The sequence below is a fragment of the Somniosus microcephalus genome, chromosome 22, assembly GCF_052327205.1.
Source record: "Somniosus microcephalus isolate GS21.2 chromosome 22, FLI_Smic_1.0, whole genome shotgun sequence".
Lineage (NCBI taxonomy): Eukaryota > Metazoa > Chordata > Chondrichthyes > Squaliformes > Somniosidae > Somniosus > Somniosus microcephalus.
The window spans coordinates 61,962,746-61,990,157 of NC_141008.1; the positions used below are offsets into that span (position 1 = coordinate 61,962,746).

A 27,412-nucleotide genomic window follows, 5' to 3' on the forward strand; every position below is an offset into this window, starting at 1 on the left:
ACAGTCAGCTTCTCAAACCAGCAGAGTCATAAAAACAGACAAGGGAATCCCCACGAGAGGGTGGACAGAGTGCGGTGCTGGGTGATGTAGACATTGGGCATCCAGCTTGGATCACGGATGCAATCTGCCAGAGCAGGACACAACTTGCCTAGAAATTATGGACCACAAAAGTGTGTAGACAGAAATAAGAATGAGGGAGAAATCCTTTTCAAAGAGTAAAACTGAGGTAAAGAAAAATGTGTCCGCTGTAAGGAGTAAGGCTGAGGTCGGAACCAGCGACGGTAACAGAAGTGGAGAAGGCAAAAGGAGATAAACAGTTTTAGGTCTATCAGAATAAAGTTTAGGAGGCCCCCTAATACCAGCTGGGCCTCACATACCGAGAATGTTCCTGCTCATTGATTTCAATGTATGGAAATTCATGGGCAATGCGCCCTTGATTTTCCGTTCTGTGATGGCATGAGGCCTTGTAAATCTTACCCTCTTAAATAGGAAGAGTTATACTTGTGTACAGATCCAGTAGTCAGATGCATGTCTGCAGATGAAAGATGGTGCATCCTAATCAACAGGCTTGTAAATGTTTTTTTTGTTTTCAGGATCCCATGGCAATAGAATACATCAGCTGGCCCATGTGGTTTGATTTTGGTTATTGAATCATACTGCCAGAAGGAGGCCATTTGGCCCATCGTGCCTGTGCCAGCTCTTTCAAAATGCTATTAATTAGTCCCATTCTCCTGTTTTTTGCCCATACCCCTGCAAAGTTATGCTGCAAAAATGTCTGATACAATAGCAAAATACTGCGGATGCTGAAAATCTGAAATAACAACAGAAAAATGCTGGAAACACTCAGCAGGCCAGGCAGCATCCGTGGAGAGAGAAACAGAGTTAACGTTTTAGGTCTGGGACCCTTCACTCTGTTTCTCTCTCCACGGATGCTGCCTGGCCTGCTGAGTGTTTCCAGCATTTGCTGTTGTCACTGCAAAATGTCTGTGTGTATATAATTGCCATTTGTGTGAGACTTGCCTCCTGAGCTTGACCTTGGTTGACATTAGTTTCGAAACAGGATTAGCAGTTTAGGTATATTACAGCAGTAAACAGGGTTCCAATTTCACAATGAATTCCACTTGCGGGATTCAGAACGTTTATCGGATACATCATAAAGTAAAATAGGGTGAATTTGAATACGGTGCTTTCACCTCCGGCATTTATAGTTGAATCAGCCCACAATCAAGGGATGAATGTCTCCTCTACCTGCTGGCTGTAAGGTTCCTACACAAAATGAGTTTGGACCCTCTCAATATTCCTCGTGGCTTGCGAGAGAAAACTGCCCCATGAAATTGCAGTCACATTCCGAGAAGCCGTAGGATGGCTCATATAACAACCGGAATTGTCACACGCCAGCACTATAGAGGTGATCTTCTGAGGCTGAGGGGAAGTCACATTGTTGGGACAAGAGTGGAGAAAGAGCGTTATCCGACAGATTCTTCATGCTTGATTCTGACACTGGGAGCTAAAGGTGGAAAAGTGTTCCAATTCTCTCACCTTGAGCATGAGTAAAAATAATGTATTGTGTTAGCAGCATGATGACAAAAGAAAGACTTGCATTTATGTAGTGCCTTTCACGACCTCAAGACACCCCAAAGCACTTTACAGCCAATTAAGTTCTTGGAGTGGAGTCACTGTTGTAATGTAGGAAATGCGGCAGCCAATTTGCACACAGAAAGCTCCCACAAATAGCAATGTGATAATGACCAGATTATCTGTTTTTAGTGGTGTTGATTGAGGGATAAATATTGGCTGTAGACACCAGGGATAACTCCCCTGCTCTTCTTCGAAATAGTGCCATGGGCTCTTTTACATCCACCTAAGAGGGCAGATGGGGCCTCGGTTTAATGCCTCATCAGAGAGATGGCACCTCTGACAGTGTGGCACTCCCTCAGCACTGCACTGGGAGTGTCAGCCTAGATCTTTGTGCTCCAGTGTCTGGAGTGGAACTTGAACCCACAGCTTTCATGAACTCAAAGGCAAGGGTGCTACCAACTGAGCCATGACTAACACTGGTAACACTCTGAATAACGTCAATGAACAATGGAAACGGACACGTTTCTCTTGAAGACAAATATGTGACCAAAGTGCCTGGTGTAAGAAAACTACTAGGCCCTTGGTCTGAGTATTAAACAAGGCTTTAATCAACTGTTTCACAACATGGGGATCTAGTTGTGTCCTTCACTAGTTCCTGTTAAAGAATGTCCTGAGCAAGCTGGGCCCGTGCCCGAGTATTTATACTCTCCCTGGACAGCGCCACCAGCAGGCCGTCCAGTATTACTTCATAAGTCACTTCCACATGAATGACAAGATTCATGTCAGTGCCGTTAACAGAGCCCAATAAAAATTACAGTAAATGGACAGTGAACTATTTCCAGTGAAGAAGCAACCCCCCCTTCCCCCACAAACAGGAAGACACCACCAGGGACACCAGAAAGGAATCACCTTAGTGATGAAGAACATTTAACGTAGTAAACCTTTGCTGTGTTTTATCTGGCAATATTAACTACAGAGCATTTAAAATCCTTCTGATAGTGGAGATTTTTAAAAATCTGCTCTACCTGTTGGCTTCAGGCAGTTTAAAAGGGACTTGACAAGGCACCGTCGGCCATGACAGTTTTTCAGTAAGGTCCTATTGGTCTGATGGTGACCTGTCTTGCAGCTCTGTGATTGGGGCAGTGCAGGGTGTGCTTACAAAGGGTAGATCTGGCCCAGCAAGGTTCCTTTTCGCCTTCTCTGCCCCCACCTCACATTTAAATTAGCGTTCTATTTAATGGCCTGACCAAGAGCTCACAACATTTCCTCAAAGAGATTAGGTCTCGGGGGACTAAACTCATGACCCAGTTAAACTCCGGTTGATTTTTTTTTTGAACTGAAGGTTATCACCAAGGTTGGAAAGAACATTAACCCAACCAAGAAGTGGTGGTTAATTCCTTACAGTTTTGACTGCGTCTTACTGTCCAGAATTCCAATTGCACCAAAGCAGTAGGAACGTATTAAGCTGTATGTGTACTGTGATTAAAAAGTATGACCCTCCCCCCAAATCACCGCCGCCCCCCCCCCCCCCGCTCCCACCACCAACTATCTAAATCCCTCAGTACAGCTGCATTCCTCATCCCAGGGTTCGTTCATGAATTGCTGGTAGTTATGTGGTTAAGAACATTAAACAGAGTTCTGTTTTGTTTAATTTGTTAATACCTGTAAAATCCATCTGCAGCTGCCTTGAAATCAATTTATTTTTATGAGGCAGTATAACCTGGAGCCCCACCTGCCCCAACATGGAATGCCTTGAGAACAGAATCCCTTTGTTGACATCTACGTGGGAGTCCACGACTCTGTTACTGGAGCTGCTGCCCACTTCACTCCTCCCCTTTACTCCACCACATTTCAAAATAAAATCGTTATTAGGAAGTTCCCCAGTCAAGGCCTGGTGCTTCCCCACAAAAAAGGGAGGGAAAACCAGTATGAGAGTGGCACTAAACTGCTCTTGTGCATCTCCCATTGACAGGTGATGGAGCAACAATGGCAGAGGGCTGGGGAGCGGGTCCCCTTGCTGCCCTCTTGGATGGGGTATAATGCAATGCGTGGAAGAGACCACGAGAGATTTTTAAAAAAAAGAAGACAGCATAAATATTTGAATGGCTTGATGATAGACTTGGCCTACTTTTCTAAATGGATGAAATGAAGCCAACTTTGACTCATAAGTGTCAGCCGTGACTCAGTGGGTAGCACTCTCGCCTCTGATGTCAGAAGGTTGTGGGTTCAAGTCCCACTCCAGAGACTTGAGCACAAACTCTAGGCTGACACTCCGGTGCAGTACTGAGGGGAGCGCTGCACTGTCAGAGGTGCTGTCTTTCGGATGAGGCGTTAAACTGAGGCTCTGTCTAGCCTCTCTGTTAGGTATAGAAGATTCTGTGGCACTATTTGAAGATCAGAGGAGTTATCCCTGGTGTCCTGGCCAATATTTAACTCTCAACCAACATCACTAAAACAGATTACCTGGTCATTATCTCATTGCTGTTTGTGGGACCTTGCAGTGCACAAATTGGCTGGCGCATTTCCTATATTATAACAGTGACCTCACTTATTTGGCTGTAAAGCGCTTTGGGACATCCTGAGGTCATCAAAGGCACTATGAGATAGGCAGAGATTTGGCAGATGGAATATAATATTGGAAAGTGTGAGGTTATGCACTTTGGCAGAAAAAATCAAAGAGCAAGTTATTATCTAAATGGAGAGAAACTGCAAAGTGCTACATTACAAAGGGATCTGGGGGTCCTGGTGCATGAAACACAAAAAGTTAGTATGCAGGTGCAGCAGGTGATCAGGAAGGCCAATGGAATCTTGGCTTTTATTGCAAGGGGGATGGAGTATAAAAACAGGGAGGTCTTGATGCAGTTATACAGGGTATTGGTGAGGCCACACCTGAAATACTGCGTGCAGTTTTGGTTTCCATATTTAAGAAAAGATATACTTGCTCTCGAGGCGGTTCAGAGAAGGTTCACTCGGTTGATTCCAGAGATGAGGGGGTTGACGTATGAGGAAAGGTTGAGTAGGTTGGGCCTCTACTCATTGGAATTCAGAAGAATGAGAGGCGATCTTATTGAAACATATAAGATTGTGAGGGGTCTTGATCGGGTGGATGCGGTGAGGATGTTTCCACTGATGGGTGAGACTAGAACTAGGGGGCATAATCTTAGAATAAGGGGCTGCCCTTTCAAAACTGAGATGAGGAGAAACTTCTTCACTCAGAGGGTAGTAAATCTATGGAATTTGCTACCCCAGAGAGTTGCGGAAGCTGCAACATTAAATAAATTTAAAACAGAGATAGACAGTTTCCTAGTAGACAAGGGAATTAGGGGTTACGGGGAGAGGGCAGGGAAGTGGAAGTGAGTCTAGATTCGGATCAGCCGTGATCCTATTGAATGGCGGAGCAGGCCCGAGGGGCCGTATGACCTACTCCTGCTCCTACTTCTTATGTTCTTATGTTCTTATATAAATGTAAGTTCTTTCTTTCATAAGATTTTAATTTACAATTGCCTCCAATGTTCTCTTCTCCTTTTCTGAGATCTGGCAGCTCTTGAAGTATCTCCCCCGAGTGCCCATCCTTCATGTATAAGCTAACGGTACAGAATGGGGTACGAGTGGCATAGTGGTTAGCACTGTTGCCTCACAGCGCCAGGGACCCGGGTTCAAATCTGGCCTCGGGCGACTGTCTGTGTGGAGTTTGCACATTCTCCCTGTGTCTGCGTGGGTTTCCTCCGGGTGCTCTGGTTTCCTCCCACAGTCCAAAGATGTGCAGGTTAGGTTGATTTGGCTATGATAAATTGACCCTTAGTGTTAGGGGATTAAATACGTGGGGTTACGGGGATAGGGTGGGATATGTGTCGGTGCAGGCTCGATGGGCCGAAATGGCCTCTATCTGCACTGTAGATTCTGTGATTCTGTGATTCTGTGAGTCGGAGACCATCTGGCCTGTGTGGCTTGGTACGAAAGTGGGTGGTGCCTTCATCCAGGAGGCTATCGGGGGAGCTAAATGCAATGTATATATCACATTCAAACAATGAAAATGAAATAAAAACAGGAAATGCTGGAAATACTCAGCAGGCCAGGCAGCATCTGTGGAGAGAGAAACAGAGTTAACGTTTCAGGTCAATGACCCTTCGTCAGGGTTATCGGAAGGTCATCGACCTGAAACTTTAACTCTGTTTCTCTCTCCACAGATGCTGCCTGACCTGCTGAGTGTTTCCAGCATTTCCTGTTTTTATTTCAGATTTCCAGCATCCGCAGTATTTTGCTTTTGTGTTAAAATGAAAACTAGAGTCCTGGCGAATCATATAACTAGGGCTGTAGAGAGGGCTTTAAACTAATTAGTGGGGGGGAGGTTTCTAGAGAGCAAATAATAGAAATGACAACAGAGAAGGTCATAGACTTAGGTAGCAGTGGGGGAATTAAAAAACAGAATGTGTCAGGAAGGGACAGAAGGCATGGAGCAAAAAGTAAAGTACTAAAAAGGAAAAAACAGGAACTAAGTGTTACAAAACATATTTGAAAGTTCTTTATCTGAGTGCACGTAGCATTCGTAACAAAATGAATGAGTTAACAGCACAAATAACGACATATGGGTATGATCTTGTGGCCATTACAGAAACATGGCTGCAGGGTGACCATGACTGGGAATTAAACATACCAGTGTTGCGATACCGCGGCAAACGTGGGAGTCGAGACAGAGCTATTGAAAACACAACTGCTTTATTCTGACCACATGGCAAACAGGAACTAGAAAAGCCCGCACATCCACTTAAATACTTCCCAGACAGGAAGTGCTCCCGGCAGCCTGTCCCTGCGGGAAACAAGTTGCTGGAGGAAAGGGCCCCCGGCTGGGGGCTTCTGCTTAGACTGTCTGTGCCGCCGTGAGCGGATTATGTCCAGTGGTGGCGTGTCGCCACACCAGGTTATTTAACAATCAGGAAGGACAGGCAGGAAGGGAGAGGAGGTGGGGTGGCTATGTTAATAAAGGAAGGAATCACTATAATACAGAGAAATGATATTGGGTCAAAGGAGCAGGATAGTGAAACAGTTTGGGTGGAGATAAGGAATAATAAGGGGAAAAAAACACTTGTGGGTGTAGTCTATAGGCCTCCGAACAGTTGCAACTCTGTTGGACGGAGTATTAATCAGGAAATAGTTGAGGCTTGTAATAAGGGAACAGCTATAATTATGGGGGATTTTAATTATCATATTAACTGGACAAATCAAATTGGGCAGAGCAGCCTTGAGGATGAGTTCATTGAATGTATTAAGGATGGGTTTCTTGAGCAGTATGTAACTGAACCGACCAGGGGGCAAGCAACCTTAGATTTGGTCCTGTGTAATGAGACAGGATTAATTAAAAATGTCCTAGTAAAGGATCCCCTTGGAATGAGTGACCATAACATGGTTGAGTTCCATATTCAATTAGAGGGTGAGAAGGTTGGATCTCAAACAAGCGTGCTGAGCTTGAATAAAGGAGACTATGAAGGTATGAGAGCGGAATTGATTAGAGTGGACTGGGAAAATAGATTAAAGGGTAAGACGGTACATGATCAGTGGTGTACATTTAAGGAGTTATTTTACAACTTCCAAAAAATATATATTCCACTGAGGAAAAAAGGGTGTAAAAGAAAAGATAGCCATCCGTGGCTAAGTAAAGTAATCAAGGATAGTATCCGACTAAAAACAAGGGCATATAAGGTAGCCAAATCTAGTGGGAGGATGGAAGATTGGGAAGTCTTTAAAAGACAGCAAAAAATAACAAAAAGATTGATTAAGAAAGGGAAGATAGATTATGAAAGTAAATTAGCAAAAAATATAAAAACAGACAGTAAAAGTTTCTATAGTTATATAAAAAGAAAAAAGGTGGCTAAAGTAAATGTTGGTCCCTTAGAGGATGAGACCGGGAAATTAATGGTGGGAAACATGGAGATGGCAAAAACACTGAACAATTATTTTGTATCAGTCTTTATAGTAGAGGACACTAAGAATATCCCAACACTGGACAAACAGGGGGCTCTAGGGGGGGAGGAACTAAATACGATTAAAATCACTAAGGAAGTGGTACTTGGTAAAATAATGGGACTCAAGGCGGATAAATCCCCTGGACCTGATGGCTTGCATCCTAGGGTCTTGAGGGAAGTAGCGGTAGGGATTGTGGATGCATTGGTAATAATTTTCCAAAACTCACTGGACTCAGCAAAGGTCCCGGCAGATTGGAAAACTGCTAATGTAACACCCTTATTTAAAAAGGGTAGTAGGCAGAAGGCTGGAAACTATAGACCTGTTAGCCTAACATCTGTGGTTGGTGAAATGTTAGAGTCCATTATTAAGGAGACAGTAACGGGACATTTGGATAAACATAATTTAATAGGACAAACTCAGCATGGTTTCATGAAGGGGAAGTCATGTTTGACAAATTTGCTGGAGTTTTTTGAGGAAGTAACATACAGGGTGGATAAAGGGGAACCAGTGGACGTAGTGTATTTAGACTTCCAAAAGGCATTTGACAAGGTGCCACACAAAAGATTATTGCTCAAGATAAAAAATCACGGGATTGGGGGTAATATTCTGGCGTGGGTGGAGGATTGGCTCTCTAACAGAAAGCAGAGAGTTGGGATAAATGGTTCATTCTCAGATTGGCAACCAGTAACTAGTGGTGTTCCGCAGGGGTCAGTGCTGGGTCCCCAACTCTTTACAATCTATATTAACGATTTGGAGGAGGGGACCGAGTGTAACATATCAAAGTTTGCAGATGATACAAAGATGGGACGGAAAGTAGTGAGTGAGGAGGACATAAAAAACCTGCAAAGGGACATAGACAGGCTAAGTAAGTGGGCAGAGATTTGGCAGATGGAATACAATACTGGAAAGTGTGAGGTTATGCACTTTGGCAGGAAAAATCATAGAGCAAGTTATTATCTTAATGGCAAGAAACTGGAAAGTACTGTAGTACAAAGGGATCTGGGGGTCCTGGTGCACGAAACTCAAAATGTTAGTATGCAGGTGCAGCAAGTGATCAAGAAGGCCAATGGAATGTTGGCTTTTATTGCTAGGGGGGTGGAATATAAAAACAGGGAGGTATTGCTGCAGTTGTACAAGGTATTGGTGAGACCGCACCTGGAATACTGCATACAGTTTTGGTGTCCATACTTAAGAAAAGACATACTTGCTCTCGAGTCAGTACGAAGAAGGTTCGCTCGGTTAATCCCGGGGATGAGGGGGTGGTCATATGAGGAGAGGTTGAGTAGATTGGGACTCTACTCATTGGAGTTCAGAAGAATGAGAGGCGATCTTATTGAAACATATAAGATTGTGAAGGGGCTTGATCGGGTGGATGCGGTGAGGATGTTCCCAATGATGGGTGAAACTAGAACTAGGGGGCATAATCTTAAAATAAGGGGCTGCTCTTTCAAAACTGAGATGAGGAGAAACTTCTTCACTTAGAGGGTGGTAGGTTTGTGGAATTTGCTGCCCCAGAAAGCTGTGGAAGCTACATCATTAAATAAATTTAAAACAGAAATAGATAGTTTCCTAGAAGTAAAGGGAATTAAGGGTTACGGGGAGCGGGCAGGAATTTGGACATGAGTCTGGGTTCGGATCGGACATGGCCCTGTGGGTAGCAGAGTGGGCCCAGGGGCCGTGTAGCCTGGTTCTGCTCCTACTGTGTTCTAATTCTGTGTTAGATTTCAGGAGATGGTTTTATTCCTGTTCCTGGCTGGGGTGGAGATCGCCTTTACAGAAGGTAAGTACTGTAGAAAATATAGGGACAGAGTGATCTCCTGGAAGAATTTCGATCGCCTAGATGGGTCGGAGAGGAATTTCCCAGATTTTTTTCTCCCAAATTGGCCATTGGGTCTTTATCTGGTTTTTTGCCTCTCCCGGGAGATCACATGGGTTCGGGTGGATGCAGAGTGATAGAAGATTTGAGGTTAGGATCAGATCAGCCATGATCTTATTGAATGGTGGAGCAGGCTCGAGGGGCCGATTGGCCTACTCCTGCTCCTATTTCTTATGTTCTTATGAAACTCAATTCTCACATCTAGCAGAACTGAATGGTTAATAGCATAACAGGGCACAGGAGCGGTGATAGACGTGTGTCAGGGGACCCGAGCCTGTCGGGGCCCAGAGCGCAACCACAGGAGGAACATCTAATGCACTGGCAATAGCTGATCCATGATCATTTTTTCAACTATTTTTACAGTAATTATTGCAAACATGCCTCTTCATGATAATACATGTGCTGATTTGGCACCAGATGAAGGTAGTATTTGGTATCATTGTCTAGTAAAATGTAGGGGCCCCAAACTGTACGTTTGCACGGGGCACCCACAAGTCAAACGTCACTCCTGCAGCTCCATTGAAATAAATGTTTGTGAAAGGAATATTTCCTTTCATTGCATTCCCCTCTGTCTGTTTAGTCCCATTAAGGGAATATTTAATTGTCACATTTTGCCATGTTTACAGCCCAAACTGCGTACAGACATTACAATCATTTAGTAAAAGTATTAATGGTTTGAGACAATTTACATTCCGGAAAGTCTCTCAATTAAAGTCTGCAGGGAACTGCGCGGCTGAAATGCACGACTGAGGTTTTACATGGGAATTTCTGAGATGTGGATAATGCTGTGCAGAACGGGGGAATGCCCATACTAGGAAGTGTGTATCTGTATGTTTATAATGAATGTGCAGGTTATACTGCCCCCTCATGTGTTCACTCACCATTCTGCAGTGCAAGTAAAAATAAAATATTTCCATTTATATAATGCCTCATATCATCTCTCAGAAATGTCCCGAAGTACTATGGCCTTTAGTATAATTCCTTATCTTATCAGAAGGTACAGTAGCTTAACAGATAGGATACTGGACTAGTAACCTTGAGGCTGTGAGTTCAATCCTACTGTAGCAAGTTGTGATAATGGATTTCAATAAATTGGGTAATTTGTGGGCTGGCATGTGGAAGATGACCATGACAGTTACTAGATTATATTTTTGTTAAAACCAAAATGGTTCGCTAATGTACTTCAGGGTAACGAAGCCTGCCACCCCTACCTGGTCTGGCTTTCATGCGGCTCACTATATGGTAGACCCCTCAGGACAGCTAGGGATGGGCAATAAAGACTGCCTTTCCAGTATTGCCCATGTCCCAAGTACATTTTTTATTAAAGATGGAGCCACTGTTGTAGATAAATGCAGCCGCAGCACAGCTCGATCACACTAACACCACTCAGATCAGTAACACAGTGGGCGAGAAATTGCGGTCGGAGGCGAACCTCTGGAGCACGCCTCCGACTCGCGAAAGAATGACGAAAGTAGCTGCTGGCGGCCAGACTGTGAAAACCTGCGGTCTCGGGCCTCGAGGCGGACGGCAGTGTAATGGCCGACGGATACCTGAGGCGCAGGCGGTGCGGAAGGGTACCTGGGATCACGTGGGCCTGGTTCTCCAATCAATAAGCAGAATTCCATTTTAATCATTAACGAAGGGAATCCTCTAATGAAATCCCGAAAAGTAATAATTATACAATTAACAGAAATGGAATTTTATTCGTAATTACCTTCATTCCACCAAACTCACTAAAAAATTTAATTTTTTGATAATTTTATATATCATTAAAACTGTAATCTGGGCCAATAGTTGCATAAACTCATCTTATACAGTGTATGTGCATAATTTAGGATATGAAATTGTTTAATTAATGGCTTGGGTATCCCCTTACACTGATGCAAACAGGCCCTGTGCCTGCTTGCACCAACCGTAACACTTCCAGGTGCAATTGCAGGCTAGCCGCTGAGCAAATAGCCCAACTCTGCGCCAGCGATTGCTTTTTCGTGGGCCATGCGGATGGCCTGTCGACGCGTACGTTGACGGGCCGCAAGTTCCGGATTTTGCGGAAATCCCGAACTTGTGGTGGATTTCTGACAGTACAACGTCACAGACATCCCAATTTCAGGGCCAACGTTTTTACTGGGTACTGTTGGTTGAGGGATGAATGCTGGCCCAGATGCCAGTTAAACTTCCCGTTGTTCCTCAAATAGTGCCTTGTGATCTTCAACATCCACCTGATGCTACAAATAAGATTATAAGCACATTGTAAGGTATCTGAAAATTTAAAAAAATAATGAATGCTAGAAATCTAAAATAAAAACAGAAAGTGTTGGAAATTCACAGCAGATCAGTGAGGATCTGAAAGAGAATGACAGGTTATCATTTCAGAACTATAGTTGTGATCAAGGGTCCCACATGGAATGTTAACCGATCTTTCTCATCCAGATGCTGACCCATCTGCTGTGTATTTCCAGCATTTCCTGTATTATTTTACCTGAAGATTTTACAATTCAGGTGTATTTAAGTAACCAGAATTCTATACTACAGGGTGGTATGTAGAAAGTAATCCTCCACTGACTCCAGATCTCCACTCATAGAAACATAGAAACATAGAAACATAGAAGATAGGAGCAGGAGTAGGCCATTCGGCCCTTTCGAGCCTGCTCCGCCATTCAACGAGATCATGGCTGATCATCCAAACCCTCGCACCCGGTCCCTACACCGACAACCATCCCACCCAAGCCCTATCCCCGTAACCCCACGTATTTAATCCCCCCTAACACTAAGGGCCAATTTTTATCATGGCCAATCAACCTAACCCGCACATCTTTGGACTGTGGGAGGAAACCGGAGCACCCGGAGAAAACCCATGCAAACACGGGGAGAATGTGCAAACTCCACACAGACAGTCACCCGAGGCCAGATTTGAAGTGAATGGAGATCTGGAGTGGAGATCTGGAGTGAGTGCGGATCTGGAGTGAGTGGTCCCTGGCGCTGTGAGGCAACAGTGCTAACCACTATGCCACTCCAGATCTCCACTCACTCCAGATCTCCACTCACTCCAGATCCCCACTCACTCCAGATCTCCACTCACTCCAGATCCCCACTCACTCCAGATCTCCACTCACTCCAGATCTCCACTCACTCCAGATCTCCACTCACTCCAGATCCCCACTCACTCCAGATTCCCACTCACTCCAGATTCCCACTCACTCCAGATCCGCACTCACTCCAGATTCCCACTCACTCCAGATCCGCACTCACTCTAGATTCCCACTCACTCCAGATCCGCACTCACTCCAGATCTCCACTCACTCCAGATTTCCACTCACTCCAGATCTCCACTCACTCCAGATTTCCACTCACTCCAGATCCCCACTCACTCCAGATCTCCACTCACTCCAGATCCCCACTCACTCCAGATCCCCACTCACTCCAGATCCGCACTCACTCCAGATCTCCACTCACTCCAGATCTCCACTCACTCCAGATCCCCACTCACTCCAGATCCGCACTCACTCCAGATCCCCACTCACTCCAGATCCCCACTCACTCAAGATCCCCACTCACTCCAGATCCCCACTCACTCCAGATCCGCACTCACTCCAGATCCCCACTCACTCCAGATCCCCACTCACTCCAGATCCCCACTTACTCCAGATTCCCACTCAAGCCAGATCCCCACTCACGCCAGATCCCCACTCACGCCAGATCCCCACTCACACCAGATCCCCACTCACTCCAGATCCCCACTCACTCCAGATCCCCACTCACTCCAGATCCGCACTCACTCCAGATCTCCACTCACTCCAGATCTCCACTCACTCCAGATCCCCACTCACTCCAGATCCGCACTCACTCCAGATCTCCACTCACTCCAGATCCCCACTCACTCCAGATCCCCACTCACTCCAGATCCCCACTCACTCCAGAACCGCACTCACTCCAGATCCCCACTCACTCCAGATCCCCACTCACTCCAGATCCCCACTCACTCCAGATCCCCACTCACTCCAGATCCCCACTCACTCCAGATCCGCACTCACTCCAGATCCGCACTCACTCCAGATCCGCACTCACTCCAGATCTCCACTCACTCCAGATCCCCACTCACTCCAGATCCCCACTCACGCCAGATCCCCACTCACTCCAGATCCCCACTCACTCCAGATCCCCACTCACTCCAGATCCCCACTCACTCCAGATCCCCACTCACTCCAGATCCCCGCTCACTCCAGATCTCCGCTCACTCCAGATCTCCGCTCACTCCAGACCCCCACTCACTCCAGATCCGCATTCACTCCAGATCTCCATTCACTCCAGATCCCCGCTCACTCCAGATCTCCGCTCACTCCAGATCTCCACTCACTCCAGACCCCCACTCACTCCAGATCCGCATTCACTCCAGATCTCCACTCACTCCAGATCCGCACTCACTCCAGATAGCTCTGTGGAAAGGTGTGCCAGACTCCTGCAGAGAGAAAGAGCAAAACTCAAGGAACCCTCATCACCAGGCAGTTCTCACACAGCAACTAATTGGGCAGATATGTCGTTGGGGGAGGCCTGGGAGCCTGTCACCAGTCTGCCCACCTTCTCAGCTGCAGTTGCTGGCGCTTGGTGGGGGTGGGGGTGGGGGCAGCTGGGGACAGGAGGAAACTATTTAAAAGAAACAAGAAGTCGCAAGCTCACAGGAAAAGAGTTATACTCAAGGTTGTGCATTTATACTTTGGCAGATCCCAAAGAAGTAGATAAGTCAGGGCTAGTGTGTGATGGGATATATAGAGGATATGTCACAGCCAGTGGCATAAGATATAAACAGCATATGATAGGCAAGTTCTTGATTGATTGATAAGGTATGTAGGAGAAATTGTGATTTCAGAAGGAGACAGATTTAGACATTGTTATTTCAATCTGCTCTTTGTGCCCCTTTGTGGCTGGTTACAGAATGACAGAGGCAGTGATCTGGAAACAAGGACTCTGATCACTCTGAACCTGGTGCACCGTAGATGGGGGAGGTGGGCGCCAAAAAGGATAAAGAAAATAACATGATAGATCATATTGCCTAAATTAGTTTAAAACTGAAACATTTCTCTCACCTTTAAAGAGAAGCATTCTTCACGGTATATTTATTTTCTTAATATTGTATAATTACATCAAACTGCATGTCGTCTGGCAAAAAATCCTCAGCTATGTGCGAGATAAAGTTGTCTCACTCTGACATTTAAGAATTCTTAAAACTATGCAGGTCATAAGGTCCCAAGTTAAATTCCCGGCCTGTGCTGAGTCACCTGGTTCAGCCAGGGCAGCATTTGTGATGCTGCAACTGGCCTCAGCATCTCCGAGCTAGGGAGGGGCAATTTCAGGGAGGTCCTAATCCCAAAACGCTAACCAGCTGGCGACCCCTGCTTGAAAATGTCCAAGCGCGGAGGTTGGGCGAGGGCAGAATCAGACTCGGAGGTGATGTCCCTTCTCGGGACCCGCTGAAGGTCAAACACCCTCCTCGCATTCACTGCCGAGGCTCCTCAATAAAGAAAGGCCACTTAGGTGATGTGGTAGAAGGTGCTGGTGCCCAGGGAATTGTACTTCAAAAGAAAAAGCTTGCATTGATATCGCGTCTTTCATGATCTCAGGATGTCCCAAAGCATTTTACAGCCAATGAAGTACTTATTTGAAGTGTAGTCGCTGTTGTAATGTAGGAAACGCGGCAGCTAATTTGCGCACAGCAAGATCCCACAAACAGCAGTGGGATAATGACCAGATCAGGAAACTCTCGTTTAAACAGCACCTAAATATCCGGAATTCTCTCTTAACCGGCAAAATTCTCGCTCCGAAAACACCTCAATAACCGGCAATGTTGCCGAGTCCGAGTCTCCCATGGTGGCCGAGTTAGTCAGCGGGGGTAGTTCTCCAAACTGCCACTACTCAAATTCTTGGCGCTGTCGGAAGTCCGAACACCTCAATAACAGGAGTCTGACTCGTTGTTTGTTAAAAATAGCCTCGGTAGATAACCCTCTCCGTCATCCGGAATTTTTAATCAACCGGCAGCATCCCGGTCCCGTCGGTGCCGGATACCAAAGAGTTTCCTGTAATCTGTTTGTTAGGTGTTGGTTGAGGGTTAAATATTGGCCAGGACTCCAGGGAGAACTCCCCTGCTCTTCAAAATAGTGCCATGGGATCTTTTACATCCACATCATTCCAAAGTTGGCACATCCGACAGTGCAGCGTTCTCCCTCAGTACTGCACTGGAGTGTCAGCCTAGATTTTGTGCTCAAGTCGCTGGAGTGGGGCTATGAACCTGCAACCTACTGACTCAGAGGTGAGAGCGCTACCCACTGAGCCACTGCTGACACTGAAATGAAAATCAATGCTTCGGGAGCAGAGGAGAGAATATTAACATCCCTGTTTAAAAACCTGGTGAGATGTTGCACTGTACGGAAAAGCTGTCAGTGATGCACGTGCACCTGATTCAGGAAGGACACATACACAAACAAAAAAACGATTTTCCACCACTTGAAACAGTTTTGCTGACTCCACTTTATGGGAAAAGAACAAAAGGTACTTTCAATTGCAAAGTGACCTAACAACACCCTCGGGAGGAGCAGGAACATGAGGTCAAAAAGTTGCGGCCAGGTTAACAGTGCAGGGAACAGAAGCCGGGGACAAAAGAACAGAATGTGGAAACGCAAGAGTGAATAACTGGGCATGTTTCTTTGCTGAAAGATAATAGAGCTTACATCAGAACCACACTGTGATCTGAGAGCGACTGTCCTGTTAAATGGATTGGGTGTCACAGCGGGGAAGAGGTCACAAGTCCACTTAGGCAGGCTAATTGGCAATTATGTGCATATTAAGTATGATAGCCTAAGCAAGAATAATGCCCCGAGAAGTGGTCGCTCCATTATTTTCCCCTTTACATGGTTCAAAGAGGCGATGGCGTATTAGAAATCTTGCGCTGATGGGTGGCAACGTGGCTCCTGGGAAGCAGTGAGATGCGGGGGGTCGATGTGATTGATAGCTGAGGGGCTGGACTATCACTGCCTTGGGACCTGCAAATAGTACTGTAAATCCCCATTGTAAATCTTACAAACAGACAAGTGTTAACCAAAGAACTAAAAAGGGCTTTTAATTGCATGATTTGTTGGTTGCAAAATGGGCCAAATAAGATTCCTAATGGTGGGTAATTAAAGGACAAAAGACAAGGTAATTAAATGAAGTTAAATTATGATGATATATATATCAGGCACAGAATTTCCTGGTAATTTACTGCAGCCCGTTTCTTGATAAACTGGTAGTGTTTATACTGCAATCATTAATCCTCTTTGTGATCTCAAATCAAACCACCAATGGTGGACACCGGCACCAAAAACGAAACACAGGATAGAAGAGAGCCCCAATGTAAAAAGGTCAGTCCGACAGGATTGAATCGTGGCTCTGTGCAGGTGGCGGTATTTATTCTAACAATCTGGGTGACACTGCCATGTTGGTCCGAGAAGATAGACCTTCTTCTAACAATTGTTTGCCCGTCTGAAAGGCTTGCCAGGCCACTTCAGAGTCGCACGCACAATTAGACTCATATCTACAAAAGCAAAATACTGCGGATAGCTGGAAATCTGAAATAAAAACAAAAAAAGTGCTGGAAATTCTTTATCTCATTGAAACTTATAAAATTCTGACAGGACTAGACAGACTAGATGCAGGAAGGATGTTCCCTATGGCGGGGGAGTCCAGAACCAGGGGTCACAGTCTAAGGATAAGGGGTAAGCCATTTAGGACAGAGAGGAGGAGGAATTTCTTCACCCAGAGAGTGGTGAACCTGTGGCATTCTCTACCACAGAAGGCAGTGGAGGCCAATTCATTAAATATATTCAAGAAGGAGTTAGATATATTTCTTAAGGCTAAAGGGATCAAGGGATATGGGGAGAAGGCAGGGACAGGGTACTGAATTTGGATGATCAGCCATGACCTCATTAAATGGCGGAGCAGGCTCGAGGGGCCGAATGGCCTACTCCTGCTCCTATCTTCTATGTTTCTATGTTTCTATTCTCAGCAACTTACCTGAAACGTTAACTCTTGTTTCTCTCTCCACCGGTGCCGCCTGACCTGCTGAGCATTTCCTGCATTTTCTGTTTTTATTTTAGAGTCATGTATAGGCCAGAACAGATCGAGGTAGCAGGTTCCCTTCCCTGAAGGGCATTCACAAACAAGTTGGATGTTTACAACAACCCGGCAGCTTTAATGGTGGTATTTTTCTGGATTGATTGATAACTTGCTGTGGTGGGATTTGAACTTACAACCTCTAGGTTGCTAGTCCAGTGCCATAACCAGAGGCATTGGCAGCAAATTTCAAATTGTAAACATTTCCTTCCAAATGCTGCCCGGATCCCCAACCCCCACCCTCGTGCATGCTGCAGATGCACATAATTTTTTTTTGGGGGGAGGGTTCCGTCGGAATTTTTCTCCGTGTTCCACTACCCCTGCAAAAAATTAGAAATTTATATTAAAAGCGGTAAATTCTAGTCCATTTCAAACACTTTTATGAGGTATAGGGCTATCATTTGCTGTGACAGGGCACCTAACGGCGAGTTAGACATGCCCTTCTACGTTTAGAAAGAACGACTTGCATTTATATAGCGCCTTTCATGACCACCGGACGTCTCAAAGCGCTTTACAGCCAATGAAGTACTTTTGAAGTGTAGTCATTGTTGTAATATGGGAAACGCGGCAGCCAATTTGTGCACAGCAAGCTCCCACAAACAGCTATTTTGATAATGTCCAGATAATCTGTTTTTTAGTGATGACGATTGAGGGATAAATATTGGCCAGGACACCGGGGATAACTCCCCTGCTCATCTTCGAAATAGTGCCGTGGGATCTTTTACGTCCACCTGAGGGAGCGGACGGGTCCTCGGTTTAACGTCTCATCTGAAACATTTTTTTAATGTTTTGTGCGGCAAGTTGCTGAAAGCACGAGCTGATAACGGCGCAGCGAGGGGAAACAGGGTATCTGACACCTGAGTGAACGGGGCAAGCAACTGGGTCTCTCCTTAACCAATCAGAGTGAAGGATTGTGAAATTAACAGCGCAAGGGCTGAGAAGGAAGTGTAAATTATAGAGGGTGAATTCAATGTCAAATCAGGTACAGAATGAGAAATAAAGAGAGGGAAAGAAAGATTGGATTGAGAGAGAGAGAAAAGAGGCAGACAGGAAAAGTTAAAAAAAAATAATTAAAAATTTTACATTTTAAAATTCTTCAACAACAATTCAAATCTGAAGGAATGAGACTCTACACTTTCAACAGTTAATTTTCAGTGCCAGAGAGGTTGGCTGGCAGTAATTAAGACTTATCACATCGTTAAAAGCGTACTTAGACTGGAATGGACAAAACATAACTTTCTTTGTCCGAGTTTAGTTTGTATCTACTGCGCAAATACAGCAACTTCACGGCACTCAATGCATTTCAATGGGGAGCCAGACGGTGAGATGCCGTTTTCGCGAAGCTAACAGCGGCGCAGAGCAACTTAAACAGCAACTTTTGGTTATTTGAGTTTAACCGCGCATCTGCATCCGCCTGAAGTTGCTGCACCATTTGCGTATAAATTACAACAAGCGCCGTTAACCTCACCGTTACTTTGACAGCAAATTATGGCCCCCCTTGTTTTTAATTCAGAAAACAATTCTGAGGCAATTTATGTGAGATTGGTCTTTGTAGAATCTTGAATCAGGTACTCCGGTTTAGAAAGGCAGAGGGCACTGTTATCAATAGGCCAAAAAATGGACAGAGACGTGACAACCTGTTGACATAGCTAATATTAAAATAAGGGCTGAGTTTTATTGCAAATTTGCTTGTATGATAAATGAGTGCAATAATGCTGATGCCCATGGCTAAACGTACCTTATTACAATTTTTTCTTTCTTTATCACTAGTTTGTAATGAAGTACTAATGAAAAAACATCCTAAACGTTTGCTTTATGCTCTGCATATAATTCACTGCTAAATGTTTTTCAACTGAGCGCTCAGGGATTAAATTCTACGATGTGTTATGTGATTTTTGTTTAAGGTGGGTCAGCCAATGTCCTTCTGTTGAACAGGCAATGGACACTAGAAATTATTGATGGCGTTATTAGTGGAGGAATGCTTTTTGTGTTTGTTTTTTCTAGTATTTTAACCCGTTTATTTTAAATACTCTTTTTTTAAGGCTCAAATATGGAAAGAAAGTAATTGCATTTTACGTCCCAAAGCACTTTACAACCAAAGAATAACTTTGGCGGGGCAGTCATTGTTCTTATATAGGCAAACACGGCGGCCAATTGCACACAGCAAGGTCCCACTATCAGTAAATTAGATGAATGGCCAGTTCATCTGTTTTTAATAAAAAAGAAAGACTTGCATTTCTATAGCACCTTTCACAGCCACCGGACGTCTCAGAGTGCTTTACAGTCAATGAAGTACTTTTGAGGTGGAGTCACTGTTGTAATGTGGGAAACGCGGCAGCCAATTTGCGCACAGCAAGCTCCCACAAACAGCAATGTGATCATGACCAGATTACTTGTTGTTGCGTTGGTTGAGGGAGAAATATTGGCTAGGGCACAACTCCCCTACTCTCCTATCGAAATAGTGCCATGGGATCTTTTATGTCCACGGGGCCTCGGTTTATTGTCTCATCCTAAAGTCGGCACCTCCGACAGTGCAGCACTCCCTCAGTACTGCATTGACAGTGTCAGCCTAGATTTTGTGCTCTAGTCTCTGGAGCGGGACTTGAACCTTCTGACTCAAAGGCGAGAGTGCTACTAACTGAGTCACAGCTGACACTGTGATGAGGGAAGAATGTTGGCCAGGACATCAGAAGAACTCACTATCCTTCTTCAAATAGTGCCATGGATTTGTTTATGATTGCCTGAAGAGGCAAATAGGGCCTTGGTTTAACATCTCATCCAAAATATGGCACGTCTGAAAATGGAGCACTCGCTCATTGAAGTGCCAAGCTTAGATTACGTGCTCAAGTCCATCATGGGGCTGAGCTCACAACCTCAGGGGCCACGCTGACATTTTCTGGGAGGATAATCTCATTAACGTACCTCTGTAATTCTCACACGTGCACATTTCTGTATTAAGTTTCATTGTTTTAAAGGGCACAAATTCTTTTTACCTGATCGTTTCGGACATTTAGCAGGATAACGCATGAGTAAAAACAGGATTTGATCCAACTGTCAGGCCAACCATCACTGACCAGATTGCGGCCTACTTTTCACATTGAAGGATTTTTGATTTCCTTTAAGGGGTACTTTCACTTCAAAAATTGTTTTCAGTCTTTCAGACCTGGATATCACATCCTGAAAATTGTCACCTGCATTAGCGAGTATTCTGGACCAACAATCAAAATATGTAATAAAAACAGAAAATGCTGGAAATACTCGGCAGGTCAGGCAGCATCTGTGGAGAGAGAGAAACAGAGTTAACGTTTCAGGTCGATGACCTTTCGTCAGAACAATCAAAATAGGTCCCTAGTGTTTTCAGTGATCTGCCGCTATCAACCAATATGTGGAATGTGAGAAAATGTAATACTATCTCAGCCTTTTAAATGTCATTGTAGCTGTGGGTGACCTATTTGGTTTATCTGGAATCACAAAATATCAAACATACAGGATTCATTGCAACAATAAAAGTTAATACTGTAACCTACTGGTCATGTCTCAGCTCAACCTGCCCGTACTTTACATAGATGCATGTCCTCCACTTCCATTTCTTTTTGCCTGCTGTCTTTAAGCTGGGCTTTGAAAAGACTTGCGGCAGAGGTTCACTCCGGCATAAAGAGGTTGCTGTATTCACTGTCACCTGAATCTGCCTTTAGACACTGTAAATTGGCAGATGGCATTTCAGCAGATGAGAAACCAGTGGTCAGAAAATTGCTCATCTCCTGCATTTTGCGTATAATACGTAGAGCTAACTATGGTAACGGTGAATAGCCACATGCAGGTGAACCCACCTGTGCACGGCCACATTGCTATCAATGACCCATTTCACCTACACCCACATCGAACACCCACATGTGATTTATATACTTATATACGTACTGACTCATGTCATGCACACATACACGGAGACTGCCAAAACACCTTTCCCTCAGGCAGACCTTCCGACTGACCCTCATTCCCAGGGTGATATGCTCATTTCTGAACAATAAGCTGCAGTTTCTTTTAATGTACACTTTCTCCGTACACACTTTACTGGATTTTATATCATTCAGAGTAAGTGAAGGGTGGGGTTGTCACAACCCAACGCTTCTGGAGGCTTAAATCAGTCTCTGAACCCCCAGAAAATCTGTCCGCACCACACTTGGTGCCTTCAAATACTTGGCTGAATTTTCCCCCCACATAAAAAATGTTGTCAGCTTGCAAGGTGTGCTTAAGAATCTTAGAAGCAGCACAGAGGCCAGTTTTCACCTTTTCTTTCTATGTTGGAATTGAAACTAATTCACAGCACCAGCTGGGCCCCCCAGTTTGAGTCAGTCGGCATGTTAACACCTGTATCATTTGGAGTGGAACTGGGAGGGGAGGCAAGTAGTTGGGCAAAAAACAGGAGGCAAGGCAAGAAGCAAGGGGGATTTTTTTTATGATAGCAAAATACTGCGGATGCTGGAAATCCGAAATAACAACAGAAAACGCTGGATAAACTCAGCAGGCCAGGCAACATCCATGGAGAGAGAAATAGAGTCAACGTTTTGGGTTTCGACCTGAAACGTTGATTCTATTTCTCTCTCCACGGATGTTGCCTGGCCTGCTGAGTTTATCCAGCATTTTTGGATGTTTTTTTTATTGCTGATCTACAAGTTAAAGCCTCAGCCTTGCAACGAGACTCCAGAGACATCACAGTAGATGTTTACTGCCCTCTTGTGACTTAGAAGTAGGTGCAACAATGGCTTGATGAGACACCAGTTATTTGCCAGTGTTCTCTTTGTCTCCAATTTCTTCGGGTCAGTGTTCAGGACAAAAGTGACATTTTGTTATCTTTCGCAAGGATTATAAATGAGAAACTAGCAAGATATCGCTAGTTGTGGTATTACCAGGTTATAAATGTCTTACAAAAGCAAAATACTGCGGATGCTGGAAATCTGAATATCTTAGTTGTCCGTGCTGAATTAGCTGATCGCTGGTAGGATGGCAGTAGAGGTGTTACAACTGGCTTCAGGGCCTTTGAGTTAGGGAGGAGAAAACTGGTCAGAGCTCCTGCCCCTGGTCACTATCCAATGACCCCTGCTGGATGGTCATATGGTTGAGCATCAGGAGAGGACAAAATTGGTTGAAAAGCCCACCGATTCTCATTCTCAAGCCTCAGCCATAAATCATGGACACTTCGGCATGGTACCAGAAGGCAACCAGCCTCTGAACACTGTATTCTTGCAAGGAGACAAGTCCTTGAGGAAAGGTGGGGAGGGGAGTTGTGATGTAAAAAAAACCCCGTTTGTTTACGAAGAAAAATTAAAGCAATATGTTGGGATAAAATCTTGTAATCGTTTTCTCATTGAATATGCATGTAAAAATATCTCCCCATATTTAATGTTTAAAAAAATCTTAACACAGATTGGCTGTCCTCCTAATTGAGTGATCCCATATTTGTTATTTGGAGTGATGTAGCATTGGGTGCTGATGCTGTGCTGAATTGCCATTGTTTCAATGCTCAGCTTTGAAAATAGTGGGAATGCAGCAAAGATTTTCAATGAACTACAAGTACATCAGCACTCCTGCTATCCTGCAAAGGCTTCCACTTGATAGGTGGATGTGTGTGACAAATTGTATTCGTCCCACCTTCTGTATAATTGCATTTCCCAGGCAGTGCATGCTGCCTTGACAAATACAATAGTCGCAGTAATGCTTCAGTCATCCAGTAAACTTGCAAGAAGATAGGGCTGACTGGATTTGGAAATCCATTTCCCGATTATTTTTATGTGAAATAATACACTTAATGTTTTTTTAAATAAAAAGCAATGCAGATCTCAGGTTTGTTCTCTGGTTCATGATGAGCTGGCTGATGTTAGCCAGGGATATAATTTGCAGTGTTTCTGAGCTAGGGAAATAGGATAAAAATAACCTACGATTCTCACTTGTGATCACTGTCTTGTGCCACTTGCTAAAGAGTGGGTGGGCGTGCACTATAGATGAGAACAGATCTCATTGTGATGCTCTCTGTAGTAGAATAGCCTGTCAACACTCATTGTCTTGGCTCGCACATGGAGAATAGCTGCCAGCATCATGGAACTGTCTTCTGGGATGAATCATTAGCTTGAGAGATTTTTTTTTAAACTATTTATTTGGAATAAGGATATAGCTACCGTACTGTGTTTTTTTTCAATTCAGCTTTTTTTTGTGCTAGGCAGTGAGATTAGATTAATTATTTATTTCAAAATTCTCATCCTTGTTTTCAAATCCCTCCATGGCCTCGCCCCTCCCTATCTCTGTAATCACCTTCAGCCCCACAACCCCCCGAGATATCTGCGCTCCTCTAATTCTGCCCTCTTGAGCATCCCTGATTATAATCGCTCCCTTTGGTGGCCGTGCCTTCTGTTGCCGAGGCCCTAAGCTCTGGAATTCCCTGCCTAAACCTCTCCGCCTCGCTATCTCTCTTTCCTCCTTTAAGACGCTCCTTAAAACCTACCTCTTTGACCGAGCTTTTGGTCACCTGCCCTAATTTCTCCTTATGTGGCTCAGTGTCAAAAAAATGTGGTCTTATAATACTCCTGTGCAGCGCCTTGGGATGTTTTACTATGTTAAAGACGCTACATAAATCTCTTTTGTTCTCTCCCAGCCCCCACTGGCCTTTTAATCTATTTCATTTCCTGTGCTTCTTCAGTCTTGACAAAGGGTTTTCACCCGAAACGTTGACTCTATTTCTCTCTCCACGGATGTTGCCTGGCCTGCTGAGTTTTTCCAGCATTTTCTGTTGTTATTTTGGATTTCCAGCATCTGCAGTATTTTTGCTATCGTACTATATAAATACAAGTTGTTGTTAAGGGGGTCGCTGGCTTCAGTTTCCAGCAAGCAGGAGGTGGATTATTTTACTATTTGAAGGCGTTCTGTCTCTTTAATTTCAGCCAGTGGGTTATTGCATTTTTTTTAGGTGGGCTGTCACTTTAATTCCAGGCAAGCGGCGGATGAGGATTGCCGACCGATCGCTGGGCTGTTGGCGCTCGATGCTGCTGACTGCGCCGCGTCCTCCATGGCGATGGAGGCGCTCGACCTGTTCCGGGCGCTGGGGGCCGGCGCCAAGTTCGACTGGAGACGGTTCGGGCGGGACGCCGAGAGGCTGCGGGTGAGGGGCCCCGGGGACTCAGGGCCCAGCGACAGGAGGCGAGGCTGCAGTGCCAGAGCCGCGGCAGGGGAGGGGAGGCTGGGATGGCATTACGCGAGCCCCAGGGCTAGGCCGCGGCCTCACGCGTGCAACCGTCCAGAACCTTAAGTGAATCGCCAAATGATTTTTTTTAAAGACTTGCATTTCCATCGAGCCTTTTCACACGCCCTAAAGCGCTTTACAGCCAATGAAGTACTTTTTGAAGTGCAGTCACTGCTGTAATGTAGGAAACACGCCAGCCATTCTGCGCACAGCAAGATCCCACAAACAGCCATGTGATAATGACCAGATAATCTGTTTTAGCGATGTTGATCGAGGGGTAAATATTGGTCCAGGACACCGGGGCTAACCCCCCTACCCTGTTCCTCTTCAAAATAGTGCCACGGGATCTTTCACGTCCACCTGAGAGAGGAGACTTGGTTTAACGTCTCAACCGAAAGACGGCACCTCCGACAGTGCAGCACTCCCTCACTACTGCACTGGCGTGTCCGCCTAGATAGTTTTTTTGTGCTTAAGACCCTGGAGTGGGAACTTGAGCCCACAACCTTCTGACTCGGAGGCGAGGGTGCTACCCACTGAGCCACGGCCGGCACTAAACTACAACTGTACAACAAGTGGCGAAATCATCGTGCAAGCTGTGGAGTTATTGTAAAAGCCCGGGTTCAACAAGGGATGAGAGTCTGATCTAAAACCCAACGGCTTTCATGTGCCTCCAGCCACGCTGTGTGGCTGATTTTTTTAATGCCGTCTGTAGTGGGCTAGCAAACCATTCAGTTGTGAAGTCAGGGCAACTTGGGATCAACAGCACAGAGGGAAGCCTGTCGTGCCCATGCCGGCTCTTTGGAAAGAGCTGTGCAATTTAGTCCCACACCTCAGCTTTTCCCCGATAACCCTACAAATTAGCCCTCAAGTACACCTCCAATTGCCTTTTGAAAGTTCCTATGGAATCTGATTCCACCATCTTTTCAGGCAGTTTGTTCCAGATCTTAACGACGCTCGGTGTGAAAAAATGTTAATTCCCCCCCCCCCCCCCCCCAGTTTTTTTGCCAATTATTTTGAATCTTTGACCTCTAGTTACTGACTCACTTGCCAGAGGAAACAGTTTCTCCCTGTTTGCTCTATCACAACCCCTCATAATTTTGAATACATCCATTGGGTCTCTCCTTAACCTCTTCTCTAAGGAGAACAATCCCAGCTTCTCCAATCTCTCCCTCATCCTAGTAAACCTCCTTTTTACCCTCTCCAAGGCCTTGACATCCTTCCTAAAGCGTGGTGCCAAAATTGCGCACACTACTTCAGCTGAGGCCTAACCAGAGATTTGTAAAGGTTTAGCATAACTTTCTTGTTTTTGTATTCAATGCCCCTATTTACAAAGCCAGGTATCCCATACTCTTTCTTAACCGCCTTACTAACGTTCTACCACCTTCAACGATTTATGAATATGTCCCCCAGGACCCTCTGCTTTTGTACCCCCCTCAAAATAGTACCATTTAGATTGTACTGCATCTCCATGTTTCTCCCAAAGTGCCCTTAACTTTTAGTGGCTCCTGTTTAAAATTAAGTGTTCTGATTATGGAAGGTTACATTTCATCACTGCTCCAACATCTGTTGCTGGGAGGGCAAAAATTCATTGGAATCTGAATAAAACCATCCCCATAAACTCCCTGACTGTTTTAAATGGATTAATATCGGCTAGGGTGTAGTGTTGTGGTTCAAGTGGCATTGATAAGCTACTTAGGTTTTGTGCTTGTGCTTTAGTTTGATGTTTGAACCTTTCAGTGATGTCTTACCATTCACTTCAACCTACGCTGTAAAATTGTACACAATGTCTTATTGTATATTATTCATGTAATTCCAGGTAACAAAGTCAAACAATGTCATCTTAAGTGAAAACCCTACAGACCTTGACTTTTTTAACAGTCAGCATGCTAAGAGCTGCAAGCCAGTGGGCAGTACATTGAAAAGCAATGGACTGAAAGAGGGTTCTGATGGAGAGGTCACTAATGACTCATCTGCATCCCCAGGGGGAAAAAAACTTGAGGGAAATGGATCAGAAAAGAGGAAAAGGAGCAAAAAGAGGAACAAAGGTAAGTTGAGCTTGCTAAAACAGGAGAATAATCACAAAGTTGATCATTCTGATTTCCAAATCTACAAGGTACAGTAATTTTTGTTTTTGCAGCGAGTGATTTCTTTCCTTCTGCCCAAAAAATGCACATGGCCATTCTTACGCAGTGATGAACATATTTAAAGATGCCATTGATATAATGGTTTGTACAAAGTAATAATAGAAGCAGAATGAGATGCATCCGATCCTTTCTCCCTTTCCTCACCCCCTCCCCATAATTCTGTATAACAACAGAAAACGCTGGAAAAATCTCAGCAGGCGAGGGCAGCATCTGTGGAGAGAGAAACAGAGCCAACGTTTCAGGTCGATGACCCTTCGGCGAAAGGTCATTGACCTGAAACGTTAACTCTGTTTCTCTCTCCACGGATGCTGCCCTGGCCTGCTGAGTTTTTCCAGTGTTTTCTGTTGTTTCGGATTTCCAGCATCCGCAGTATTTTGCTACCCCATAATTCTGTCCTGTTTTGGTCCCTCCCGAGACAAGAATACGGACATAATCTAGTGGCCGTTCTCTTATGTTTGAACCATGACAATGTCAATAAGTTAT

At 44.8% G+C, this 27,412-nt stretch overlaps 1 protein-coding gene across 3 annotated transcripts in view; it reads left to right on the top strand.

Moving 5' to 3' along the window:
* The first annotated feature begins 24,522 nt into the window (after positions 1-24,522).
* The window catches only part of ddx52 (DEAD (Asp-Glu-Ala-Asp) box polypeptide 52), a 31,605-nt gene continuing 28,715 nt past the window's right edge, over positions 24,523-27,412 (top strand). Inside the window, exons 1-2 of one of the 3 annotated variants that reach the window (XM_085964923.1) lie at positions 24,523-24,704; positions 26,602-26,830. In XM_085964923.1, the coding sequence (XP_085821049.1) occupies positions 24,612-24,704; positions 26,602-26,830 (322 nt within the window). In that variant the 5' untranslated portion in view covers positions 24,523-24,611. Of the gene's footprint in view, positions 24,743-26,601; positions 26,831-27,412 lie in introns of all 3 variants that reach the window. The other 2 variants (XM_085964925.1, XM_085964924.1) reach the window with 2 other exon arrangements.